Raw genomic sequence first — 24,115 nt, forward strand, 5'->3', positions numbered from 1 at the left:
CGCGGTACACGCGGTGCGCGTGTCGGCTCAACCGGATTGTCGACAACCCGTAGTCCGGTTGAATCCCGGCGTAAATCTGTGTCCAGGAAACCGCCCTTTAAGTGTAGTAATAAATATATTGAGTAGGCCTTTAATAGACTCCAGCCACCTGAGATGGCTGGAAGAGATGAGCCTATTAGGACAGTGCTATTACTATAGTGGTGGGGGCGTGGTGTAGTGGGGGAGCGGCCTTGTTAGCGGTTGTAAATTAAGCTAGCCTCCAGTGTGTGTGTCTTACCCACCCATCATTATCCGTTATCATCCACGTTATCTTGTGCAACAGCTACTCTTTGGGGTTTTAATGTCACGTTACACAAGTACAGTAAAATGTCTTTCTTACAAGCTCTAAACCCAACAATGCAGTAATCAATATCAATGTAGTAATATTGTCTCTCTGTCTGTCTCTCTCTCTGTCCCTCTGTCTCTGTCTGTCTCTCTCTGTCCCTCTGTCTTTCGTGTCTGTTTCGCTGTCCCTCTGTTTCTCTCTGTCTCTGTCTGTCTCTCTGGCTGTCTCTCGTGTCTGTTTCTCTGTCCCTGTCTCTCTCTGTGTCTCTGTCTGTGTCTCTGTCTGTCTTTCTGGCTGTCTCGTAGCCTAGCCTATAGCCTTCTATATCAGATGTAATAATAGTCCATGACGGATGTGTTGGTGTTGGGTACATTTTCCATCCTTTTGCTTCCCCCAATCAACCCTTGTCAGATCAGTGATGACCTCAAAGAAGGAAAGAAGCCCTCCATGCACAGTATTAGAACTGGGCCATCCAAGTCAAACACCTTGAGGGGAGCCGGGGTCATGAGAGGAGCCTAGGAGCCGGGGCCTTTAGGGGAGTCGGGGTCATGAGAGGAGCCTAGGAGCCGGGGCCTTGACGGGAGCCGGGGTCATGAGAGGAGCCTAGGAGCCGGGGCCTTGAGGGGAGCCGGGGTCATGAGAGGAGCCTAGGAGCCGGGGCCTTGAGGGGACCCGGGGTCATGAGAGGAGCCGGGGCCTTGAGGGGAGCCGGGGTCATGAGAGGAGCCGGGGCCTTGAGGGGAGCCGGGGCCTTGAGAGGAGCCTAGGAGCTGGGGCCTTGAGAGGAGCCTAGGAGCCGGGGCCTTGAATGGAACCAGGGCCTTGAGGGGAGCCGGGGCCTTGAATGGAGCCAGGGCCTTGAGGGGAGCCGGGGCCTTGAGGGGAGCCTAGAAGCCCGGGGTCTTGAGGGGAGCCGGGGCCTTGAGGGGAGCCGGGGCCTTGAGAGGAGTCTGGGTCTTGAGGGGAGCCGGGGCCATGAGGGGAGCCTAGGAGCCAGGGGTCTTGAGGGGAGCCTAGGAGCCGGGGGTCTTGAGGGGAGCCAGAGTTTTGAGTGTGATGCGAGCAGCAGTCAGGGAGAGCTAGCTTGTGTTCCAAATGGCACCCTAGTCCCATAGGGCCCTGGTCAAAAGTAGTGCACTATATAGGGAATAGGGTGACATTTTGGACAGAGACTTGGTGTGCACTCAGCTGGGCTTTACCTATCCAAACCTAGTAGGAATACTGTGAATGCACTCCCTGGGTTGTCATGGGGATGAGTAAGCTGCTTTCAGCTAGGAAGGAAGTTCCTTTTTCTCTGGGGCTTGGAGGCTTTCTCTGGGGCTTGGAGGCTTTCTCTGGGGCTTGGAGGCTTTCTCTGGGGCTTGGAGGCTTTCTCTTGGGCTTTGAGGCTTTCTCTGGGGCTTGGAGGCTTTCTCTGGGGCTTGGAGGCTTTCTCTGGGGCTTGGAGGCTTTCTCTGGGGCTTGGAGGCTTTCTCTGGGGCTTGGAGGCTTTCTCTGGGGCTTGGAGGCTTTCTCTTGGGCTTGGAGGCTTTCTCTGGGGCTTGGAGGCTTTCTCTGGGGCTTGGAGGCTTGGAGGCTTTCTCTGGGGCTTGGAGGCTTTCTCTTGGGCTTTGAGGCTTTCTCTGGGGCTTGGAGGCTTTCTCTGGGGCTTGGAGGCTTTCTCTGGGGCTTGGAGGCTTTCTCTGGGGCTTGGACGGACCTGACCATCACATAACAGGAGAAAAAGCGTTTCATCCTTTTATTGCAGTTTTGAAGTGTAACATTAAAGAGGTCTTGTGCTGCTCACCGCTGTTGAAAGTGTCCGTTTATGATTAGTATCATATCAGGTAAAAAATGTTGATGACATTCGAAAGTCAAACATTGTGAGTATTTTTCTAAATGACAAACTATCTCAGAGGGGGAAAAGTGTCTTGCTGGCTGACTGTGCAAAACGGGTCTCGAAAAAGCTGCCCTGCCACTTGTTAATTACCTCTTGCAACACCACCAATTATCAATTGGAATCTAAAACGTTTGATTCTTGTACCAGTCCCAGACATAATTGACGCATAAAACAAAACCAAAATATCTGACGAACAAAACCCAAGTCTGCCCGACAGGACGGCCTCGTATCACAAAGCACCATTGAAACTAGAGCCGTCACTCCTGACTACACCGTGTCGGTACAGGGTCATGTTCATTCGGCCCCAAACGGGGGAAAAAACAGACAAGCAGGGAGGGACTACTTTGGACTTGTCCAATAAGAAATGTGAATTATCCATTTGCGAAACGCTTTGCTACGTTGTGCACTAATGAACACGACCCTGTTAAACTCTGTTTAACCTCTTCCTCAGGTAAGTATCCTCCCAGGCCCGGCCCCATGCCGTCTCGCTCCTCAGACCGACCTATCAACACGTGAAGATGCTGACGTCTGGCGACGCTAGACAGCCAATGAAAAACCAGGTTGGATGAGAAAAGGAGGAGGAGAACTGTCCCAGCATGCAGGTTGTGCTATCGGTCCATCTCAGGGAAGGCCCACTCTCTCATACACATAATATCTCCGGCTTGTCAGATCTCCCACACTCACTGATATAAATCACATTCACGTATGCCAAAACAACAACAACAAAAAGGTCCAGCACAGTTCATTTCCTGGATAGGATAGTTGGAAAAACGTCAACAGGTATTTGAGCCTATCCAGGGGATATGCTTCCAATGGCACCCTATGCCCTATATAGTGCACTACTACTGTATATGGACCCTGGTTAAAAGTAGGGCATAGGATGAAATTTGGAACGCGGACCAGGCTCACTCAGGCAGAAAGTAGCTAGGCCATAGGGTCAGTTCACCCTGAGGGATACGGTGACCTGGCGATCCAGGGAGCCAGAGGAGGACATCTCCAACTCACATGGACCCTGTTCTTGACTCAATACGGGCCATGTGATGTCATGCCCACTGACACCGTCTGAGGCTGTTGATCCCAGTCATTAATATAAATGGTGTGAAGGGGCGGGATTTAATGACTGACCAGTGGATTTACTTTGTTGCTCTCAGAGACACAGTTTAGTTTTGTATATGACTCTGGTTGTTCTTTACAGACTATCATCTAGACAATTACATGTAGAAAAACTGTTTTCAAATGAGCTTGGATGGTTCTGACAACATGAAAAGGTCACTTTGGAAGGAATAAAGTTTGTGATAAGTTTATAGGAGTGATCGTAAAGTCATACACTGTACACATTACAGGCCCTGGTGCTAACATGGTAGAGAGTCCTGATTGGGTACACATTGTGTTCACGTTTTCAGACAGCTGTAGACGATTAAAAGACTCATTGAAAACTGATTGTGATCAGATCTTCCAAGTATAAACTGACAAGATCAGGACGACGGACGCATGTTAGTGGCAGGTATAAACGTGACTAGAGCTAGATAGACAGCTAAGCGCTAGAGTTGATCTGTAATGCGAAAGAGCCCCGTTAAAGCGCGACTGACACTTAAAGGCAATGTTCCCGCGTTAGCGGAGACTGCATTTACAGTAAACGCTGCATATATCGGCCCAATCGGAAATTACCTTCACATTTCTATTGCAATCTGTAACACTTCAGAGATGCAGACTGAGTAGAGCCCCTTAAGGTCATTTTTCGATTGCAACATGTTTAGCGTTTATCGTGAATGTGGAAACATTGCCTTTAAGAGGGGCATAGTTGAAAATGGACAATGAGATTTAATCTAGCCCTAAGGTTTGACCTTTACACCTAAAAGGCCATGGCAAAACAAAATGTGTGCTGACCCATTGGCTGTGGCCTGCAAGTTCCTGCTCACCTCTCTTAGGTTCCAACTGGTGTCGCTACATCGAGCTTTTAGTAGTAATATATTGATTATGCAGAGAGAAAATACAGCAATTTAGGCTGCGTTTACACTGGTAGCCCGAATCTGATATTTTGCCACTAATTGGTCTTTTGACCATTCAGATCAGATTTATTTTGACAATAATAGGGCAAATATATCAGAATTTTCCTGCCTGTGTAAACACAGTTGAAATAATCCCTTACAGAGCGTCTCTTTAAGGCTGCGTTTACACAGGCAGCCAAATATTATACTCTTTTGACCAATCACAAGTCCTTTCACGTCAGATCATTTTTGAGCTGCTATGATTGGTCAAAAGATCAATTAGTTGGGGTAAAAGATCAGAATTGGGCTGCCTGCTTAAAAGCAGCTTTATTGCAGCTTTGAGACTTTGAAAAGACCGGTGTTTTGTATAAGCAATGCGAGTAGCCAAGCCTGCACGCATTATCTACCTGACATAAATTAGAATTAACAGGATTTGAAAAGCCATTCAAGATTATTCCTTTGATGCAATTAAAATGGCAACATTCACTAAATCATGCCTCGTTTTCTGTATGAAACTGTACATGCTATTCTATTGCCGTATCGGAAGTTATGTAACTAACATACGCTGTCATTGCCAACATGTGCAAAACCAATTATCCTAGTCATATTTTACAGTATTTATTTTTATTATGTAGCATGTATATGTCTGAACGAAAATGACTTTATTTTTATTTCATGGGTGGATGTTTAAAACAAAACGGATTCAAGCTAATCCAGTCCTTTATCCCTTGCGTGATTAGTTTATACAGAAGTAATGGACAACACAGGCTAGATAGTGAGAGAGTATGGAATATGCGAGTTTACACCGAATAGGGCAACACATTACATAATCTACTTTTTACATAATTAGAGAAATCTTTTGAATTAATAAGTCCCAACAGTATTTTAAAAACGAAATGGTAGCCTTATGTTTATTAATCGTCTCAATATAGGAGACATAGGCAACTATTTATTTAACGAAATTATAAAGTAAGGGATCATGAAATGGACCGTTCTGAAAAATGTTTTAAATCGAATGTTCCACCTGACCTATGAGTCAAACCAATTCCGTTGTGCCAAATCCAATTTCTAATTCTTAAGTCCTGGTCGTGTTTGTTGGAAAGTGTTTCACGTAAGAGCACGAGGCTAAAAAAATACCCAAGATTGGTTGCAAATGTTTGATGCAGATTTAACAAATCCTGCCAGCGTGTTTGTGTACACTCGCGGTGTCGCAGATGTCTCAAAGCGCACGCGGGCATACTCGAACAAACATGTATAATGTTCTAGTTAGCAAGAGGCTGCGGATTTCAAATGGAACCGTATTCCATTTTTATTCTCCACTATGTAGGAAATATAGGTGCCATTTGGGACGCATCCCCGGTGTGTTTATTTAGCTGGTACTGCATACTATTCATCATTAAAGGGGCAATCTGGGATTTGTTGATAGGTCCCTTAATCAACTTTCAGGTTTGTTGCAAATAGATGGCCTGTGCATTATGCCTGTATTCCTAGAAGAAAGATCCTGTGCCGCTAAAATGAAATAGTCCAATTCTAACTATTATAACTACAAAGCCTACAACTAATAAAGAACCGTGCCCTGTCAAAGATTGTTTTTGGTCTTAGCCTTCAGAGTTCAACCATGTTGGATCTTCCTCTGACAGTATCATTATCCGCGTGGCCTTCGCACACTGTTAAAACATGCACGTCTTAACAACCTTGCCAAAACGCCGCCGATTTTCCCTTTTTTTAATGGGTTTATGCCCTCGAGCTGCCTCCCTCTCCGCTTTTTGACCCGCTAACCCGGCCCCACCTACGTAATTACCGCATCAGAGGCGGTGAAATTCTTCCAGGTTATTTGGAATAAACGCGACTCTCGGCGCTACACTGAAAAACCGCACGTTTGTAATTATATGCGCATTCAATTACTCCGTGATCAAAATGTGACAGACTCAATATTTAAAGCGTTTTAACGCTGCATGTCAAAAAACATTCGTTTAATTTCCCTAAAGCAATAAGTGATTTCAGCGTTTCAATTTGACCACAGGGATTAAATAAACACTCTTAAATGTAAAATGTCCTGTAGGCCCTACACGATGTATTTTAACTTGTTTTAATTATGGGAGTCATTGGCATCAATTCACCCCGTTAGGCCTACACTTAGTCTAATTAACAGTTCAACACGCATATAAAACAAAGTGTGACTTGTTTACATGGAAACAGGAATCCTACATAAATTAGGGCATAGGCTATGCCTACCTGCACATAAAACCAGTACAGGCACCTATATCAGTCCAAGTCAAGCACTGGGTGAAATGGTAGGCTAATTCGGGTCAAACACAGAATCCACTAAGAAAAATGAGTTGACGGATCTTTATTGAATGGATAAGGGTGTTCGCCTTGAGATACATTCAACATTTCACTGGCATCTTGGAACAGCAAATCCACATTCTTAAAAAGGATTCATTTGACTCCAACAGGAAGTCAAGTGCCATTGTTAAAATATGTCAAATTTTACGATTGACAAATGCCAGAGTCAGGAGGTATGTTCGAAATATTCTTTAACTTTTAAAAAGAGCTTTTCCTTTTGAAAAAACTGCAGTCCTGATTGAGCATGATGTTTTACTTTTATATTTTCTCATTTCGTTTCTCCAGGACATGTATTTTGTCTATAAAGGAAAACGTATATATATAAACAAAAAAAAATGGAACTTCATGGCCAATTCGTTATCTTTGGAATGATTTACATCGGCTATAGTTTTTTCAAAGTTCTTATTAAACAATTTCAAATTCAGAAACACCAACTAAACGTGGTCACTGTAACTGACCCAAATACATATATACATATTTCAACGCCTTTACGTCGCTGACTAAAATCTCTTTCATCCTAAAAATAACACATTTCAGAAATAAAAACAGGATTTGATTGGAAATGGACGGAGGTAAGCAGCGCGTGCACGCAGTGGCACGGTGACGGTAGGTAAATCCTCATCTTTCCAGGGACAGACATGAGTGCATCGCCAGAGCCAGGACAGGAGGACGCTAGTGGTCACAGAAGTTTGGTTGAAACAACATTTGTTAAAACAGTCCATAGTTAAAAGGTCGAAACATTTCTTCATTGACAAAAGTAAAAACGACTTTTCAATCAAGCCCACAGCCCTCTCTCAAGTTGTTTTCATAAGCGTAAAAAGGGACCTATTGAAAATAATAAAAAAATAAGTCCAATCAATGAGCTTCTGTCCATCCAAACTATAATTGCTGTTACTTTTTAAAGTTCATATACTTTTTTCTCTTTAAAAATCAACAAATGATGAGTGAGGAAACCAAATAGGGAAGGAGAGAAAATACAGAAGGGAGAAAAAAAAAGTAAACCAATCACAAGACATGAGTCCCTGGTCTTTGTAGTCCTCACAAGACTTGGAACCTCCAGGAGGCCTGGTCTTTGTAGTCCAAGCAGTCACTGGCATTAAAGTTGAGTTTCCACGAGGAGGCCGCTGTCTGCTCTTTATAATCCAAGCAGTCTGAACCATTGAAGGCCAGGCCAGTGCCTCCGTAAGCCTGGTGATGGTGGTGGTGATGGTGTCCTGAAGACTGACTGATGTGGTGGTGCGGGTGACCCGACATAGAAGAGGCCGTCATGGGGCTGAGCTGGTGGTGTGGGTGAGAGTGCATGGGGGCCAGGTAGGAGCCGCAGTCCACCCCGCTGAAGTAGGAGCTGGACGGGGTAGGGTTGTAGGAGCCGTAGCCTGTCGTCTGGTTGTAGGACATGGGATAGGAGGAGGTGGCCGAGACCGACCCTGAGACCGACCGCTGCATGCAGGAGGCGTTGGACGGGGGTCCTGGGGGCTCGGCGAGCGGCGGGGCGGAGGCGGGTGTTAACGGGCCGTTGCCCGGGGAGATGGCGGGACTCCAAATAGATGAGACGGTGCTGATGGAGGTAGAGGTGTTGCTGAGGCCCGCCCCCGCGTGATTGGTGGAGGAGGAGGAAGAAGAGGAGGAGACTGCGCTGGAGACGGCAGGCGGGGTGAACTGGCCGCTGCTCTCCGACCCGGTGCTCTCCCTCGCCGGAGAGGACTTCTTCTTGGCCGGACGGGCCTTGGTACTGTTGCCGCTCTGTGCCTGCTGCCGACACTTCGCCCTTCGGTTCTTGAACCACACCTAGAACCAAACAGAGAATCAACTGTTAAAGCACACCTAGAACCAAACAGAGAATCAACTGTTAAAGCGCACCTAGAACCAAACAGAGAACCAACTGTTAAAGCACACCTAGAACCAAACAGAGAATCAACTGTTAAAGCACACCTAGAACCAAACAGAGAATCAACTGTTAAAGCACACCTAGAACCAAACAGAGAACCAACTGTTAAAGCACACCTAGAACCAAACAGAGAATCAACTGTTAAAGCACACCTAGAACCAAACAGAGAATCAACTGTTAAAGCACACCTAGAACCAAACAGAGAATCAACTGTTAAAGCACACCTAGAACCAAACAGAGAACCAACTGTTAAAGCACACCTAGAACCAAACAGAGAACCAACTGTTAAAGCACACCTAGAACCAAACAGAGAACCAACTGTTAAAGCACACCGAGAATCAACTGTTAAAGCACACCTAGAACCAAACGTTAAAGCACACCTAGAACCAAACAGAACCTATCAACCATTAAAACCGAACCAAACGCAACCAACCAAATGATAAAGCCACACCTAACCAAACCAAGAGTTAGCAACCCAGCCATCCGATACAACAGGCTCTCACAGTACATTTCTAAAGGGAAAAGGCCATGATAGAACAACATTATGGAGGTAAATTGGTGTTATTAGGTATCAATGTTAATTTCCACCCAGGCCCGTTCCCTTCTAGCAGCATGAGTCTCTAGTTTCATACCTTATGTGTGTCCCAAATGGCACCCTATTCCCTACATAGTGCACTACTTTTGACCAGGGTCCATAGGGTGTCCCATAGGGCACTGATCAAAATTTGTTCACTATGTAGGGAATAGGGTGCCATTTGGGATGCCACCCTTGTAGATAACAGGTGATAGAGTTTCTCTTCAGAGCAGAGTAACTCTATAGCACCAAGAGGGGAGGATCATGTAGAGCATTTGGTTTCACACGCATTCTAACAACAACTTAAAAATGGTGAGAGGTTGGCCTTGGTGCCGACCTCATGGCTTTTAAAACCCATTTGCTCAGAACATGAGTAGCCCATAGGACTGTGTGTGAGAGACTTATGTTAAATTTAACAAAGCTATATCCAAGAAAATAATAATAAATGGCATGTCGGCACCCTGAAGAAGGCAAAGTGATGCTGAAACGTCGGCCATTTACCCAATAAATTACCAGGAGTTCATATGTGGAGGAAGAGACAGTTTTTATGGCATCCAACAGTGAACCTTTAATTGGTGTTCATATTTTAGGTCTAGTCATCACTACCCTGGATGGCAGTCAGTTTTGATAACAACTATTGAATGAACTACAGATAACAAACACCACCATTCCTCAGATAGTCACGTGGTATAGCCAATACTATATGTATATAGAGGCTACCCAGTCAATAGCTCACCAAATCACTAATATAAACTCAATGACTTTATAGGGAAACGTCATTGCGGCACTATTGAAGCTAACTCCTAGCCGTGAGAAGTATGGCTTAAGTAAAGTATATCTTTTCCATGGAACATAAGAGGGGGCTACAGGGGTGGGCGGCTATACTGTGCGTCATTGAGTTGGTTACAACAACCCTAATCCTTGAACCAATCCCTGAGATTAATGAATCGCTGTCTCACAAAAAGCAGAGCGAATGCCGTTTAAAAAAAGTTGACATTTTACCTGGACCCTGGATTCCGGAAGGTTAATTTTCAGTGCGACCTCTTCGCGCATGAAGATATCCGGATACCTAGTTTTAGCAAAGAGCGACTCGAGGATGTCCAACTGCGAGCGCGTGAACGTTGTGCGTTCACGACGCTGTTTTCTAGGCGTCGCTGAAACAGAGAGAGTAAGAGATTTGAAATGAAAGCTTTAAAATGATTTGTCTATTTTGAGCAGAAACACTAATCATATGAAGACTATTGCTCAAGTGGCACGAATTATATTGAGCTAGTCTATTTTTGTCCTACCAGTCAACATTTCATTATGTTATAATGAGATAAGAAATATCAAATTGTATATCGATGTAGCCTACCAACTATACAAAAATTAAACTATCAAAAAATACAATCGATTTTTAGTTTCCACAATTAGGATATTTATTTTCACTTTTTCATGGCTAAACATGCGTAAATCCACTTCAAATAAAGTTTGATTTCGAGTTGTAGCCTATTACCCTCAGAATCAATACTATCTTTATCCAACATGTGGTGTCCTCAAGCCCGGACCAGGTCGAAACCAGCAGCGGGTACACTGCGGACATTATCGTTGGCTGTTCAGACATGTTGTATGTTTGGTTACTGCCTATAGGTTTGTCCTTATTGGTTACATTTCCATTTGGAGAGAGACATCTCAGAGTGTGTGAGCCCCGGGCGATGGGCCGTGCACCGAGCTAGCCTGACATCCAGAACCTGTTTTGCTAACACATTCCACTCAAACACGGGCGGATGCGAGGCGCTTATCCCTACCTGGGTAGCCCACAGACGGGTGCAGTAGGTCCATGGCGGAGCCGCTGAGCCCTAGGCCATTCATGCCGTAGGGGGGCTGTTTGAGGTATGACATCATGCTAGAGGCAGTCACGGGTCCCCCCAGATCTTGCCAATAGTTCGATTTCCCCCGATGTTGCAGCTTGACGAGAGAGGGGCCGATGTAAGTGCACTGCAAAAATACAAAAAATGTATGGATTAAGACAAATAGTTCGATGTAAATCACTGCTGGATCAGTGCTGTTTTTCTTCCTTTGAGATGCGTTGGGAATGGCCTGGTTATGATTTCCAAAGTTTAACAAAATATAGTTTAGTTGGACATTCCGTGATTTACAAATAATATTTTCCTCTTTGCGTCTCTGAATTTAGACCTACAGTACAGGTCTGATGTAGTATTCCCAACTATAATACTCACTATGATTAATCTTGAAGAGTGCGTGTATGTATATAAAATAATCTCAAAACAAATGTATTCATTAAATTAATTCGGTTGTTGGTTAAAACTGCGTGGTTTATGTATGGCTTTTTAAATGTCGTATAGTCTCTACATGGAACATAATGTAGTGTTGGCGTCTATTCTACCAAAAACATCTGCAGGTGTTAATTAAACTAGCTAAATAAATCCATTATTCCCTTTTTATTAATATGTGTGAGCCGTTTCCTAGAACCCAGAAGATAAAACTAACGTCCGATGCCTTGTGTCTGAACTGGATTGGCCAGATTTGACTTCATCACAATTGTGCATAATCTCCTTTTTGTCGTTTATCCCATCTTGTTGAATAACATGTTACATAAAGCCGAAGTGTTGGGCTATCGGCTTGATATGCACCCCACTTGAATCCGTTGGACTCAATTACACACCGTCAGTATGGGCCATTGTCTCTACCCCGTGGCATGTAGGCTGTCGAACTAAATCAACTCAGAAAATAGTTATATATATATATATATATAGATGAGAGCTGTGTCAAACTATGGTGCTATAGGTTAATAATTCCAGTTTGAGAAATGTTTTTTTGATAGGGCCAAAGAAAGTTGCTCTGGTCCGGGGATGTGTACGTGTAAGTAGGCCTCGTTCCCATAGTCTCATTTATTCTCAAACTGAAACAGTCTAATAGAAACTCAGTCTTTGAGCCCTGAATGACACCCATTAGGAAACACTTGTTTTACTAATCAACTACAGCTTTCGAGCTCATTCTATTACAAAAAAAGTTAGTTTAGCATAAGTACAAAGCGGAGTCCTTAAGTAGCCCAATATAGCTGGAAAGGTATAACCTAAAAACATGGCCACGCTTCACTGTATCGGTTGGTTGTTGACATTTAGAAGCCAACATTTCACTTGCCACTTCCAATTATCGTTAGGCTACCAACGTGCACGGAGGGGTGGGGGGGACAATCCAAAATTAAAAAGCTGGAAATTAAATTGACGTTAACGAGCGGAAACTCATCTCTTCTATTCAGCGAGATGACTATCTGGCCCCCGTGCTGTGCGGCCCAAACCGCGGCTCTTATTTCTGTGTATTCGGACGGTTCTTTAAAAACGGCATTTTCAGCCCCTGCTCTGTTTAAGGAGTGATTTGAAAAGGAGACATCTTCGTGCAAATGAACCCAATTAGAATTTAGATTAATCCTCGGGGGTGACCATTTCAGAAGACTCCTTATCAGCAAAATACATTTAACAAAACCCCATACACGCCTCTCCAATTATCTACTAAGTAGTTTAGACATTTTATCACCCCCCCCCCCCCCCCCCCCACACACACACAAAAGAAAATAGCATGCTTCAATTGAAATGAAAATCTACAATTATTAGGCCCTAGTTACATTCGAAGAAGTTGACAACTCGTTTAAATGAAAAAAAAATCGAATTCAACTTGAAGTCGCCCACTCAGGGGATTTGACAAGTATTAATTGATCATTCAGTTAATAATAGATTAGACAATGGGAGCACGAATCAAAACGCGCACATATTGTTATAGGACTTTAACCTGTATTTCCTACTGGTTGCGTTGTGTGGCAATCGGAGACAGTGATAAATGTATACAGGCTGTGTTTATTTGGCCTAAAGGTTGTTTCAAATGCAGGACAAACTAATTTACACATAAATAAGGATTGAAAAAGTATCCTCCAACTTCAATCTAAATCATTAAAGTAACGTACCTTTTTCTCTCCTTCCTATCCCCAAGCTTCTCTCCTTTAGTAGCCTGGTAAAGGCGACCAGATGAATCTAATGCGGCTATCCACCAATACCGAGGAAGTCTGGATGGCAACCCGAAGACAGAGAACTCAAGACGGCAACTCAAAAACAAATACAGAGCAAACTGTGCATTATGGAGAAGAGCTGTAGCCTATTGGTTCTCACTTCTCACCCAGCGCGTGCCCTGTCGTTGTTTCCCTGTTAGTCGATCGTGAAGGTTTCCGGGTTTTTAAAAACCAAATAAATCAAACTAATTTGCTTGAGTTTTGCGTGGTGTCTGTCACTGTGTTAAGGTGATTGCTAATGTAGACGGATGGAGATTGATCACATTCCCACTACCCTTGCCCCTCTATGAGCGTAGGACACCTGCCGAGCCGCCCACTCTATCCAATCAGTGAGCGTCCTCTCTCTGACAGATAGTGGGTGCTGCCACTCAGCGCTCAGAGTAGCTGTAGAAGCCCCTCCTCTTTCGGTCGAGAAAACAAACCCGGACAAACCCAGCCCGGACATATTCTCAAAAGCGGAAAACATTTCAGACAGACTGGCAAAGTGGCTCATACGAGCAGTTTTTGCAGTGCACTCGTCTAAACAGACCATTTACGCAGCAAATTAACAGCCTGACGCAATACGGAATTCTAATCTAACCAATTTGGCAAATATTATATAGGCTAGGTTTACCTATTTTGGAGACCAAAAAGGGATATGACAGAAATTAAAATTATTGTATTCTTAAATAGACGTTTAGTATTTATACTTTTATCAAAAAGGAACGGCAACAGTGAAAATTAACAGGCCCCAAAACCGACTCTTTAATCTGTGGTTGAGAATAAATGCAAGCTATAACCTAGTCGAATATACTTTTTAAAACATTGTCAATAACTGGGGGAAAAAATACGTTTTACAAACATCATCATGAGATGTCTAACTTGTCCAGATAAAACATTTGGTATTTCAAATTCAATGTTTATTTTTTAAAATATATTTTTCAAAAACACAGAATTAATAGGCTACCAGAAATAGCATAAAAATAATACACATTTAAGCAAGTCGATTTTCTTTTTTTATCCAGCCTATATTTCTGCCGGGGCGTGTGGGCCTTTATGTTCAGGTCACACAAAAAAAACATTAAATGGCGCTGTTCCAGCCAGAAGAAGCCAAGACATTTATATTCTAATTCCGTGGTTAGTTGACCAACAACATATAACCCATTTCTCCTAAGAGAATCGGTCGATGAGAAAGCACGTATAAATTATCCTTTGAAAAAAAAACATATTCCATTCAATACATTTGAGGAATGTCTTTCAAAAGAGAGAATGTGACGTAAATAAAAGGGGAAAAAAAGTTAAATTGATCCATTTTCATTTTTTATTGTGACCTCCAGCTCATGAATATGAATTAGTTCTAATCCCCCACTTAGAATTACATTTCAGAATGGTCGGCGTTAAATTTAACAGGGATAGACCTTCAACTCACAGACAACAAAACCAAGGAAAACTCTACCGATCCAGGAAAAAAAAAAGAAATGAATTCAGCACACATAAAAATAAAAAGACGGGATCCATTCTCGAGCCACGGAATCAAATCCAATAATTGCCAAATCTCCCTTTGCAACCCCCCTCGTAAAGAAATGCCCTCAACAAAATACTCGTAACAGAATATCATGGGGGGGGGGGGGGGGGGGGGGGGGGGGTGCACTGTTGCCATAACCGTTTCTCAAAGGGTCGCGAGGAGGAGATGCTCGCTGGACGTTAATAAGAACTCGCTCGGCCTCTTTTGTTGATCTCACAAAATCAACTCATTTTGAGGTGCGAGCTGAAAGCGAGCAAATGTTCAAAGCAAGTGACCGTGGCCTGTAGGAACGAAATGACATGTGTAATATATAGGCCCATCCAATCAGACAGCCTTTCGGTTCCTTCTATAGCTTAGAAAAAGTCATCGACACTTGAAAGGAAAGACGCTGCTGTGGACGGGAAACGAAAAGGAGGAAGAAAGTTATTTGTTGAGTTGTGTGTGAAAGTCTATATAGACGCATAGTGATGCCGTGGCCTCTATAGGCCCTGGTGTTATTACAACTCGAGAGGCAGAGCGAGAGAATTTGAATTGAGAGAGAGAAGGCCCAGGCCTTGACCATGGCTCCAGCCCAGCCCGGACTAAATTCCATCACCCACTCAAACAAACCACGAGGACGATTTAATTCCCACGAGTGAAATCATTATGCAAAAAAATATATAGTACTCAATCCCAACACAAAAGAGACGTGTAATTCTTAAATTCTGCATGAAAATTTGAGGCCAGATTTTCTTGTTTTTCCTCCTGATGTTGGTTGAGACTGTGATAAACCCCGAACAAGTATCAAGTTATCAAGTTGCACCAACCTTTTGTAATAAGAGTATTTTGTCTAATCCCAAATTGCTGTCGAATTTTCTTAATGCTGAGCTCGTAAAGCCTAGGATTAGGAAGCGAGTGTGAGGAGAGGAGAGGAGGGGAAAAAGTTTTGTCCCTTTAGCCGGCAGGATTGGAAGAGGAAGAGAAGGGCTCGCGGATGTTGTCGGAGCTTGTTAAAACGATGAAGCATAAAATACGATATTGTAAGAAGAGGGGAACGGTGGGCTACATGGGTCCCTTGGTACATTTTTCGACGCAGGAAGGTATAATTCAGACTTGCCGAGCAGTTCCCAGCACCTGCGAGGTGAGGCCACAGACTTCAAAGCCTCCACGAGCCACAATACTCTGGAGACAAACCGCTCGCAACGCACAACGAGGATTCTACACCACGCGGCTGCAGAGCTCCAAAAGATGCTGTTTACGATGCGCGTTTCAGACGTTCCTTTATATTAGCTGTAAAATGTATATATATATATACATCACTATGCGTATATATTAAAAACTATAGGTATTTTTATCGTCTGCTTGGCTAATTTAGGACCATAAGGCGACCATGCATGGTACACACACAGGTAAGAAAGTATTCCTTTGAGTTGTTGGAAAATTACAAATCGAAATCTTTCCGAATAATACGATGTATCCTATTCAATCATCTGGACTGATTAGTCTTTTATCGAGACTTTTAGAAAATGACAAACATACAAAGAGAACACTTTAAAAGTCTGGATAAACTGCAGCATAAAGCGCACATTTCAAGTTGGCTATAAATTGAGAAAGGTGACAAGTGTTTATTTTTTTGCTAAATAAATCAAATTCATATAGGCCTAATCGCCTACTCTAAAATTAAACGATTTAAAGTTACATATTCTGCATTTAAGTTTATTATTCCATATTTTCAAAAGGAAATCCATACAATTTGTTTTATAGCATAATTCAATAAATAAATGGATAGGCCAAAATCAAAGCTAATCAAACATCTATTTCATAATCATAAAACGAGACTTTAGCCGAACCAAAAATTCGGACATAAGTAAACACAGCGTGAAGGATATTATAAATAAATAGTCCAAGTGTGTTTAAACAGCCGGAGTAGATAAATGACAAAATAATTACACCGTTATTTCAGACCTTCATCACATCATTTACATCACACACTCCATGCTGCCACTGTAAGGCATTATTACAGTCTACCCCCCCACCACCATCACTGTAATGCATTATTACAGTCTCCCCCCCCCCCCCCCCCCCCCCCCCCCCCCCCACACACCACCACCACCTCTCTCTCCTTTTCCTCCGTCAAAGCTCTGTGATTTGTTAAGGCAACAAACAAATGTCCTTCACCGACTGGGGTGTAATCGTTTGTGACCGCCATTACAGCGCGCAGCTTTATTCAACAGATTATAGCCAACCCGTGATAACTGCGGTATAATACTACCTAGAAACAAAGCGCCTTGGGGGACGTAATATGTATGGAGGTACAGTCGGTCCCAAGCAGGGAACCGATCAGCAAATTAATTGGAAAGTATTAGAAAGGCCAGGGAGGAGGTCAGCTGTCAAAACCTATTTTCTTTATTTAATCGGGGATGGATGAGCGAGAGAGAGGGAGTGGTTGCTGCCTGTGACCATGGCTCCAAAACCACCACACGGTCTCCAGCTCCGCGCCTCTCCAATTCAACTCAAACCCCCTTGCCTTTTCCTCTGCGTCAAAACCGGGCGAGGGAGAGCGGGACAGCATCTGTTCTCCGTACAAAGTGATTTGGGCTAATCTTCCTCCGAGGAAAAGGCTATATAGGCTACTCCGCATCGAGCTCAAAGAAAACCGGACGAAAATACTAATTTATAAACATGCATAAAGCGCAGGGGAATTCAGCAGAGCTGTATGTAATAAGCGTGGCTAAACGCGCGGCTCGCCAGTGTCTACAGTTAGACATTAAAACACTTCTGTTGATCTATTTCAACGAAAAGCACACTAGCATTTGAAAAACTTTCACAAACATAATTTACTTTTAATTTAGAAAATGTAGCCTACCACTTGCAAATGGGCAACAACTATGGCCCAACTAGGCTTACCTCATTGTTGGAATATTTCAGAAATGTCGAATATTGCAAAACAATTCAATTAAAGCAACATTTAAAAACGATTAAAATCTTCACAGAAGCTAGGATGTAACAAATTAAACGAAGACAATGTCACATTATAAACAATACTAATACTATTCATTATTTGTAGGCTACAAGGAAAACATATATTTTTTAAAAACAATTCAAATATAGGCCTAAATTGTTGCTCAAACACTCACGATCCAATAGAGTACTCAATATTATATTTCAGAGACCGCCAATATTCAGAGGCCTCCGGTAAAGTTGTGTGCGAGAGAGCTAGTAGCCTAGTCTATTCCACAGAGCTCCAAAAAACACAGCACCAAACACCTGCAATGGAGTATGAAAGTTTCGGACTTTATTGAAGACTTGTGTTACGACAGTGGAATAAATAATCACACAGGTAAATGTTCACACGTTTCAGACAGCAGCTGCATTCGGATGTAGTGGAACCGATAGAAATATAACTACTAGAATGATCTGATGGGCTATATGCCCTTTCTGATAATTACATTTCTATTGTTGGAACCAGGAGATCGAAGCACAAATAAAAGCAACACATGATCTCTTCTTCAGTATGTGTACAATAAATATAAACAAAACGCCCTTTTGATTAAAAAGCAAGAAATGCAAGAATATGACATGGTTGTGTCGTGATGCTGGTTCACTAATAACACCTATAGCCCGTAGAATTCCTACTACCGACTATAAAACGGCAATTAAATAAAAGTTATTCTGCTTTCTTTGCTTTCAACTGCTTGCGGAATTGATCCGGGAAAAATTTTTTTTTTGTATGCCGTTGTCAGAGCGGTGATGAAATATACAAAATGTTGGACACGACCCCCGCCTCAGCTCTGCTCCTTACCCCTCTACTCTTCCTCCGTACCTCCCCCTTATCCCCCCCTCTTCCTTATCACCGAGCCAGCTCTTCTTCTGAAATGTTTGGTTAACCGCATTCAAGCGAAAAAAAAAAAAATCATAAGAGTTTTTCGGTTTATGAACTGCATCTTGAGATATTACCATTAAAAACATTACACACAGTCAAGTAATAAACATGGCTTGAAAATACTGATATCGTGAATTATACTCTTTTTTTGTTGTTCTTGTTGTTTTTAAAGTCCAACTGAAACAATAGACATCAGTATAATATCATTGTCTATCATCACCAACGTCCCCAATAAAACAACTCGAGCTGTACCTCAAAACCACTATCAAGGAATCTCTGTCTCCAAGCTCCTCAACATTGATACATTCTGCCAAGAGGTGGCTGTGTGTGTCTGAATGAAATTCAATCCCTCCCGTGGTAGGTTTTCACTGGGCTGTAATATGCCATCATTTATATGTATATTAAAATACAAGTACCTTGCTTGATAAAGCAACAACAACAAAATTAAAACAAATCTAGTGTGTTGTATAAGCAGGACACATTTCCATGTCAGTATAAAGCTGGTTCAAGACATCATGGTCTCATCCTTACAGAGCCTTTACACCTCCCACATGGCTCCCTGTTTCCTATATGGTGAGGGGCTCTGGTCAAAAGTAGTGCCCTTTATATGGAATAGGGTTGCATTTAGGATGCATGCTTTTAGTTTAGCAGTAAAACCATCACAGCCCTTGACCAAAAAACAACAACATCATTTCAATTTCAGGGTTCAAATAAACTTAAAATACAGGTTTCTCAAATAGTCAATATAATAATAATAATTATAATAATGTCAATATAATGGTATATTAATAACAATATGTCAATATGATAATTATTATAATTATAATAATGTCAAGAAATTGTATATTAATAACAATATGTCAATATCATGGTATATTAATAATAATAATTACAATAATAATAGTCAATATAATAATAATACAATGCTTGTATCGATCATAGTCTGTATCTGTGTCCCAAAAGGCACTCTATTCCCTATATAGTGCACTATGTTGCCCTGGTCAAAGTAATATATAGGACATATAGGGTGTCATTTGGGACGAAGACTATATATATATGTGTGTGTGTGTGTGTGTGAAATGAAATGACAATCATTGAAGGACACACTTCTCTTCCTTCTTGGCCATCTTGCCTTTGTTCTGCTCTAGGGTTCTCTCCAGGTGTTCATCTTCCTCCTCCGCCCTGCGGAACACAGCCGGGTCAAAGGTTAGAGGTCAGGGGTTTAGAGAGCAGGAGGTCACATGATACAGGAGGGAGACAGGTAGAGAGACAGCAGACACAGGACTGTACACAGAGGCCGGGTGCCATGGCAACGGTCGCCATGCCACCTGTGAATGGAGCTGCGGTGCACCAGGAGAGCAGATTTGACCTTTAACCCCCTGCAGCATGTCACCCTATTGGTTGATATCAGTCTCTCTTTATGGTTGTGTGTGTGACTGTGTGTGTGAGACGTACTGTTTCTCCTGTGCATCGAGGTCTCTGACCAGCGCGTCTCGTTTGTTGACCAGTATGACCAGTTCATCCAGCAGCAGCTGCTCTCTTCTCTTCTGAGCCTCTGTCTTCTGCCAGTCTGGAGAGGAGAGAGAAGATTAGCACCTACTACAGTACTACTACAATACTACTACAGTACTGATCTACCACTACTACCACCACTGATACTACTACTACTACCACCACTAATACTGATACTACTACCACCACTAATACTGATACTACCACCACCACTACCACCACTAATACTGATACTACCACCACCACTACCACCACTAATACTGATACTACCACCACCACTACAACCACCACCACTACCACCACTAATACTGACACTACCACCACTAATACTGATACTACTACCACCACTAATACTGATACTACCACCACCACTACCACCACTAATACTGATACTACCACCACCACTACCACCACTAATACTGATACTACCACCACCACTACCACCACTAATACTGATACTACCACCACCACTACAACCACCACCACTAATACTGACACTACCACCACTAATACTGATACTACTACTACCACCACTACTACCACCACCACTACCACTACTACCACCACCACTAATACTGATACTACCACCACTAATACTGATACTACCACCACCACTACTACCACCACCACTAATACTGATACTACTACCACCACCACCACTAATACTGATACTACTACCACCACCACCACTACTACTACCACCACTACCACCACTAATACTGATACTACTACCACCACCACTACTACTACCACCACTAATACTGATACTACTACCACCACCACCACTAATACTACCACTACTACTACTACCACCACTAATACTGATACTACCACCACCACTAACACTGATACTACCACCACCACCACTAATACTACCACCACTACTACTACCACCACTAATACTGATACTACCACCACCACTAACACTGATACTACCACCACCACTAATAGTGATTCTACCACCACCACTAACACTGATACTACCACCACCACTACTACTACTACTACTACTACCACCACTAATACTGATACTACCACTACCAATACTGATACTACTATCACCACCACCACTAATACTATTACCACCACCACCACTACTACTGATACCACCACCACCACTAATACTATTACCACCACCACTACCAATACTGATACTACCACCACCACTAATACTACCACCACCACTACCAATACTGATACTACTATCACCACCACCACTAATACTATTACCACCACCACCACTACTACTGATACCACCACCACTAATACTATTACCACCACCACCACTGATACTATTTCCACCACCACTACTACTACTACTACCACCACCACTACCAATACTGATACTACCACCACCACTAATACTACCACCACCACTACCAATACTGATACTACTATCACCACCACCACTAATACTATTACCACCACCACCACCACTAATACTGATACTACCACCACTAATACTATTACCACCACCACCACCACTAATACTGATACTACCACCACTAATACTATTACCACCACCACCACTAATACTATTACCACCACCACCACTAATACTATTACCACCACCACCACTGATACTATTACCACCACCACCACTAATACTATTACCACCACCACCACTAATACTATTACCACCACCACCACTGATACTATTACCACCACCACCACTAATACTATTACCACCACCACCACTGATACTATTACCACCACCACCACTGATACTATTACCACCACCACCACTAATACTATTACCACCACCACCACTACTACTACCACCACCACTAATACTATTACCACCACCACCACCACTACTACTACCACCACCACTAATACTATTACCACCACCACCACTAATACTATTACCACCACCACCACTAATACTATTACCACCACCACCACTAATACTATTACCACCACCACCACTACTACTACCACCACCACTAATACTATTACCACCACCACCACTAATACTATTACCACCACCACCACTACTACTGATACCACCACCACTAATACTATTACCACCACCACCACCACTAATACTATTACCACCACCACCACTACTACTGATACCACCACCACCACTGATACTATTACCACCACCACCACTACTACTGATACTACCACCACCACCACTACTAATACTGATACCACCACCACTAATACTATTACCACCACCACCACTAATACTATTACCACCACCACCACTAATACTATTACCACCACCACCACTAATACTATTATCACAACCACCACTAATACTATTACCACCACCACCACTACTACTGATACCACCACCACTAATACTATTACCACCACCACCACTAATACTATTACCACCACCACCACTAATACTATTACCACCACCACCACTACTACTATTACCACCACCACCACTACTACTGATACCACCACCACCACTGATACTGATACCACCACCACTAATACTATTACCACCACCACCACTAATACTATTACCACCACCACCACTAATACTGATACCACCACCACTAATACTATTACCACCACCACCACCACTACTACTGATAATACCACCACCACCACTACTAATACTGATACTACCACCACCACTACTACTGATACTACCACCACCACCACTACTAATACTGATACTACCACAACTACCACCACCACCACTACTACTACTAATGCTGATACTACCACCACCACCACCACTACTACTAATGCTGATACTACCACCACCACCACTACCAGCACTACTACCACCACCACTACCAGCACTACTACCACCACCACTACCAGCACTACTACCACCAATACTAATACTGATACTACCAGCACCACCACTACTACTACCACCAATACTAATACTGATACTACCAGCACCACCACTACTACTACCACCAATACTAATACTGATACTACCACCACCACCACCACCAGCACTACTACCACCAATACTAATACTGACACTACCACCACCACTACTACTAATACTGATACCACCACCACCACCACTAATTCTGATACTACCACCACCACTAATTCTGATACTACCACCACCACCACTACTACTGATACTACTACTACCACAACTACTGATACTACTACTACTACTACTACTAATACTGATACTACTACTACTACTGATACCACCACCACTACTACTACTACTGATACTACTACTACTACTGATACTACTACTACTACTGATACTACTACTACTACTGATACTACTACTACTACTACAACTGATACTGATACTACTACTGATACTACTACTACTACTACTACTGATACTACTACTACTACTGATACTACTACTACTACTACTGATACTACTACTACTACTGATACTACTACTACTACAACTACTGATACTGATACTACTACTACTACTGCTGATACCACCACCACTACTACAACAGTACTCCTGTCTCATCTTCCTGTCTCTCTCACATTTCCAAGTGTCTAAATAAAAGTCCAAATATCAACAGCGAATAGAGAAGAACAAAAGGCCTAACTACACAATGAATAAATCACACAGGTTCCCTGACTCCTCCCCTCCAGTTCACCTAGCTAGCAGCTCCCAGGCCAACCAGGAAGGGGCCCACAGGGGCCAGATGCGACCCCGTTCCAATCCCCTCTCCCTGCCTCCCCTTGGGGGAACCGTGTCCGCGGGAGAGCCCTCTCTCTGGGGCTCAGATATCCGCCTTCCTGGTGCGTGGCACCACCGGCTTCAGATCCACCCAACACCAGGGTAGACAGATACAAACCCCTAACCCCATCATATCTGTAGATATACCCAACACCAGGGTAGACAGATACAAACCCCTAACCCCATCATATCTGCAGATATACCCAACACCAGGGTAGACAGATACAAACCCCTAACCCCATCATATCTGCAGATATACCCAACACCAGGGTAGATAGATACAAACCCCTAACCCCATCATAACACCAGGGTAGATAGATACAAACCCCTAACCCCATCATTTCTGCAGATATACCCAACACCAGGGTAGACAGATACAAACCCCTAACCCCATCATATCTGCAGATATACCCAACACCAGGGTAGATAGATTCAAACCCCTAACCCCATCATATCTGCAGATATACCCAACACCAGGGTAGATAGATACAAACCCCTAACCCCATCATATCTGCAGATATACCCAAC

At 43.1% G+C, this 24,115-nt stretch overlaps 2 protein-coding genes across 3 annotated transcripts in view; both read right to left on the bottom strand.

Moving 5' to 3' along the window:
• Window positions 1–6,526: 6,526 nt before the first annotated feature.
• otx1 (orthodenticle homeobox 1) lies at window positions 6,527–13,328 on the bottom strand. Of its 2 annotated transcripts, XM_036973645.1 has the most exons (5): window positions 13,171–13,328; window positions 12,962–13,060; window positions 10,788–10,977; window positions 10,003–10,154; window positions 6,527–8,326 (listed from the first exon to the last, which is right to left on the bottom strand). In XM_036973645.1, exons 3-5 carry the CDS (start codon window positions 10,882–10,884, stop codon window positions 7,577–7,579), a joined length of 999 nt encoding a protein of 332 aa, XP_036829540.1. In that variant the 5' UTR covers window positions 10,885–10,977; window positions 12,962–13,060; window positions 13,171–13,328; the 3' UTR covers window positions 6,527–7,576. The 2 variants fall into 2 exon arrangements, with proteins under 2 accessions (XP_036829540.1, XP_036829539.1); XM_036973644.1 differs by having other exon boundaries at window positions 12,962–13,328.
• A 4,491-nt stretch (window positions 13,329–17,819) lies between these two features.
• The window catches only part of LOC118948983 (EH domain-binding protein 1-like), a 94,388-nt gene continuing 88,092 nt past the window's right edge, over window positions 17,820–24,115 (bottom strand). The window contains exons 6-7 of the mRNA XM_036973642.1: window positions 19,885–19,999; window positions 17,820–19,611 (exon numbers count right to left, since the gene is read on the bottom strand). Of these exons, the coding sequence (XP_036829537.1) occupies window positions 19,521–19,611; window positions 19,885–19,999 (206 nt within the window). The 3' untranslated portion in view covers window positions 17,820–19,520. The remainder of the gene's footprint in view (window positions 19,612–19,884; window positions 20,000–24,115) is intronic.

The sequence above is a fragment of the Oncorhynchus mykiss genome, unplaced genomic scaffold, assembly GCF_013265735.2.
Source record: "Oncorhynchus mykiss isolate Arlee unplaced genomic scaffold, USDA_OmykA_1.1 un_scaffold_280, whole genome shotgun sequence".
Taxonomy (NCBI): domain Eukaryota; kingdom Metazoa; phylum Chordata; class Actinopteri; order Salmoniformes; family Salmonidae; genus Oncorhynchus; species Oncorhynchus mykiss.

Excerpts from the sequence above, each read along its gene's own strand:
- otx1 (XM_036973645.1), bottom strand. The coding sequence starts at position 10,884 with ATGATGTCATACCTCAAACAGCCCCCCTACGGCATGAATGGCCTAGGG. Across the intron at positions 10,155-10,787 it reads CCCGTCTGTGGGCTACCCAG|CGACGCCTAGAAAACAGCGT; the intron begins GTAGGGATAAGC and ends TCTCTGTTTCAG. Across the intron at positions 8,327-10,002 it reads TTCCGGAATCCAGGGTCCAG|GTGTGGTTCAAGAACCGAAG; the intron begins GTAAAATGTCAA and ends GTTTGGTTCTAG.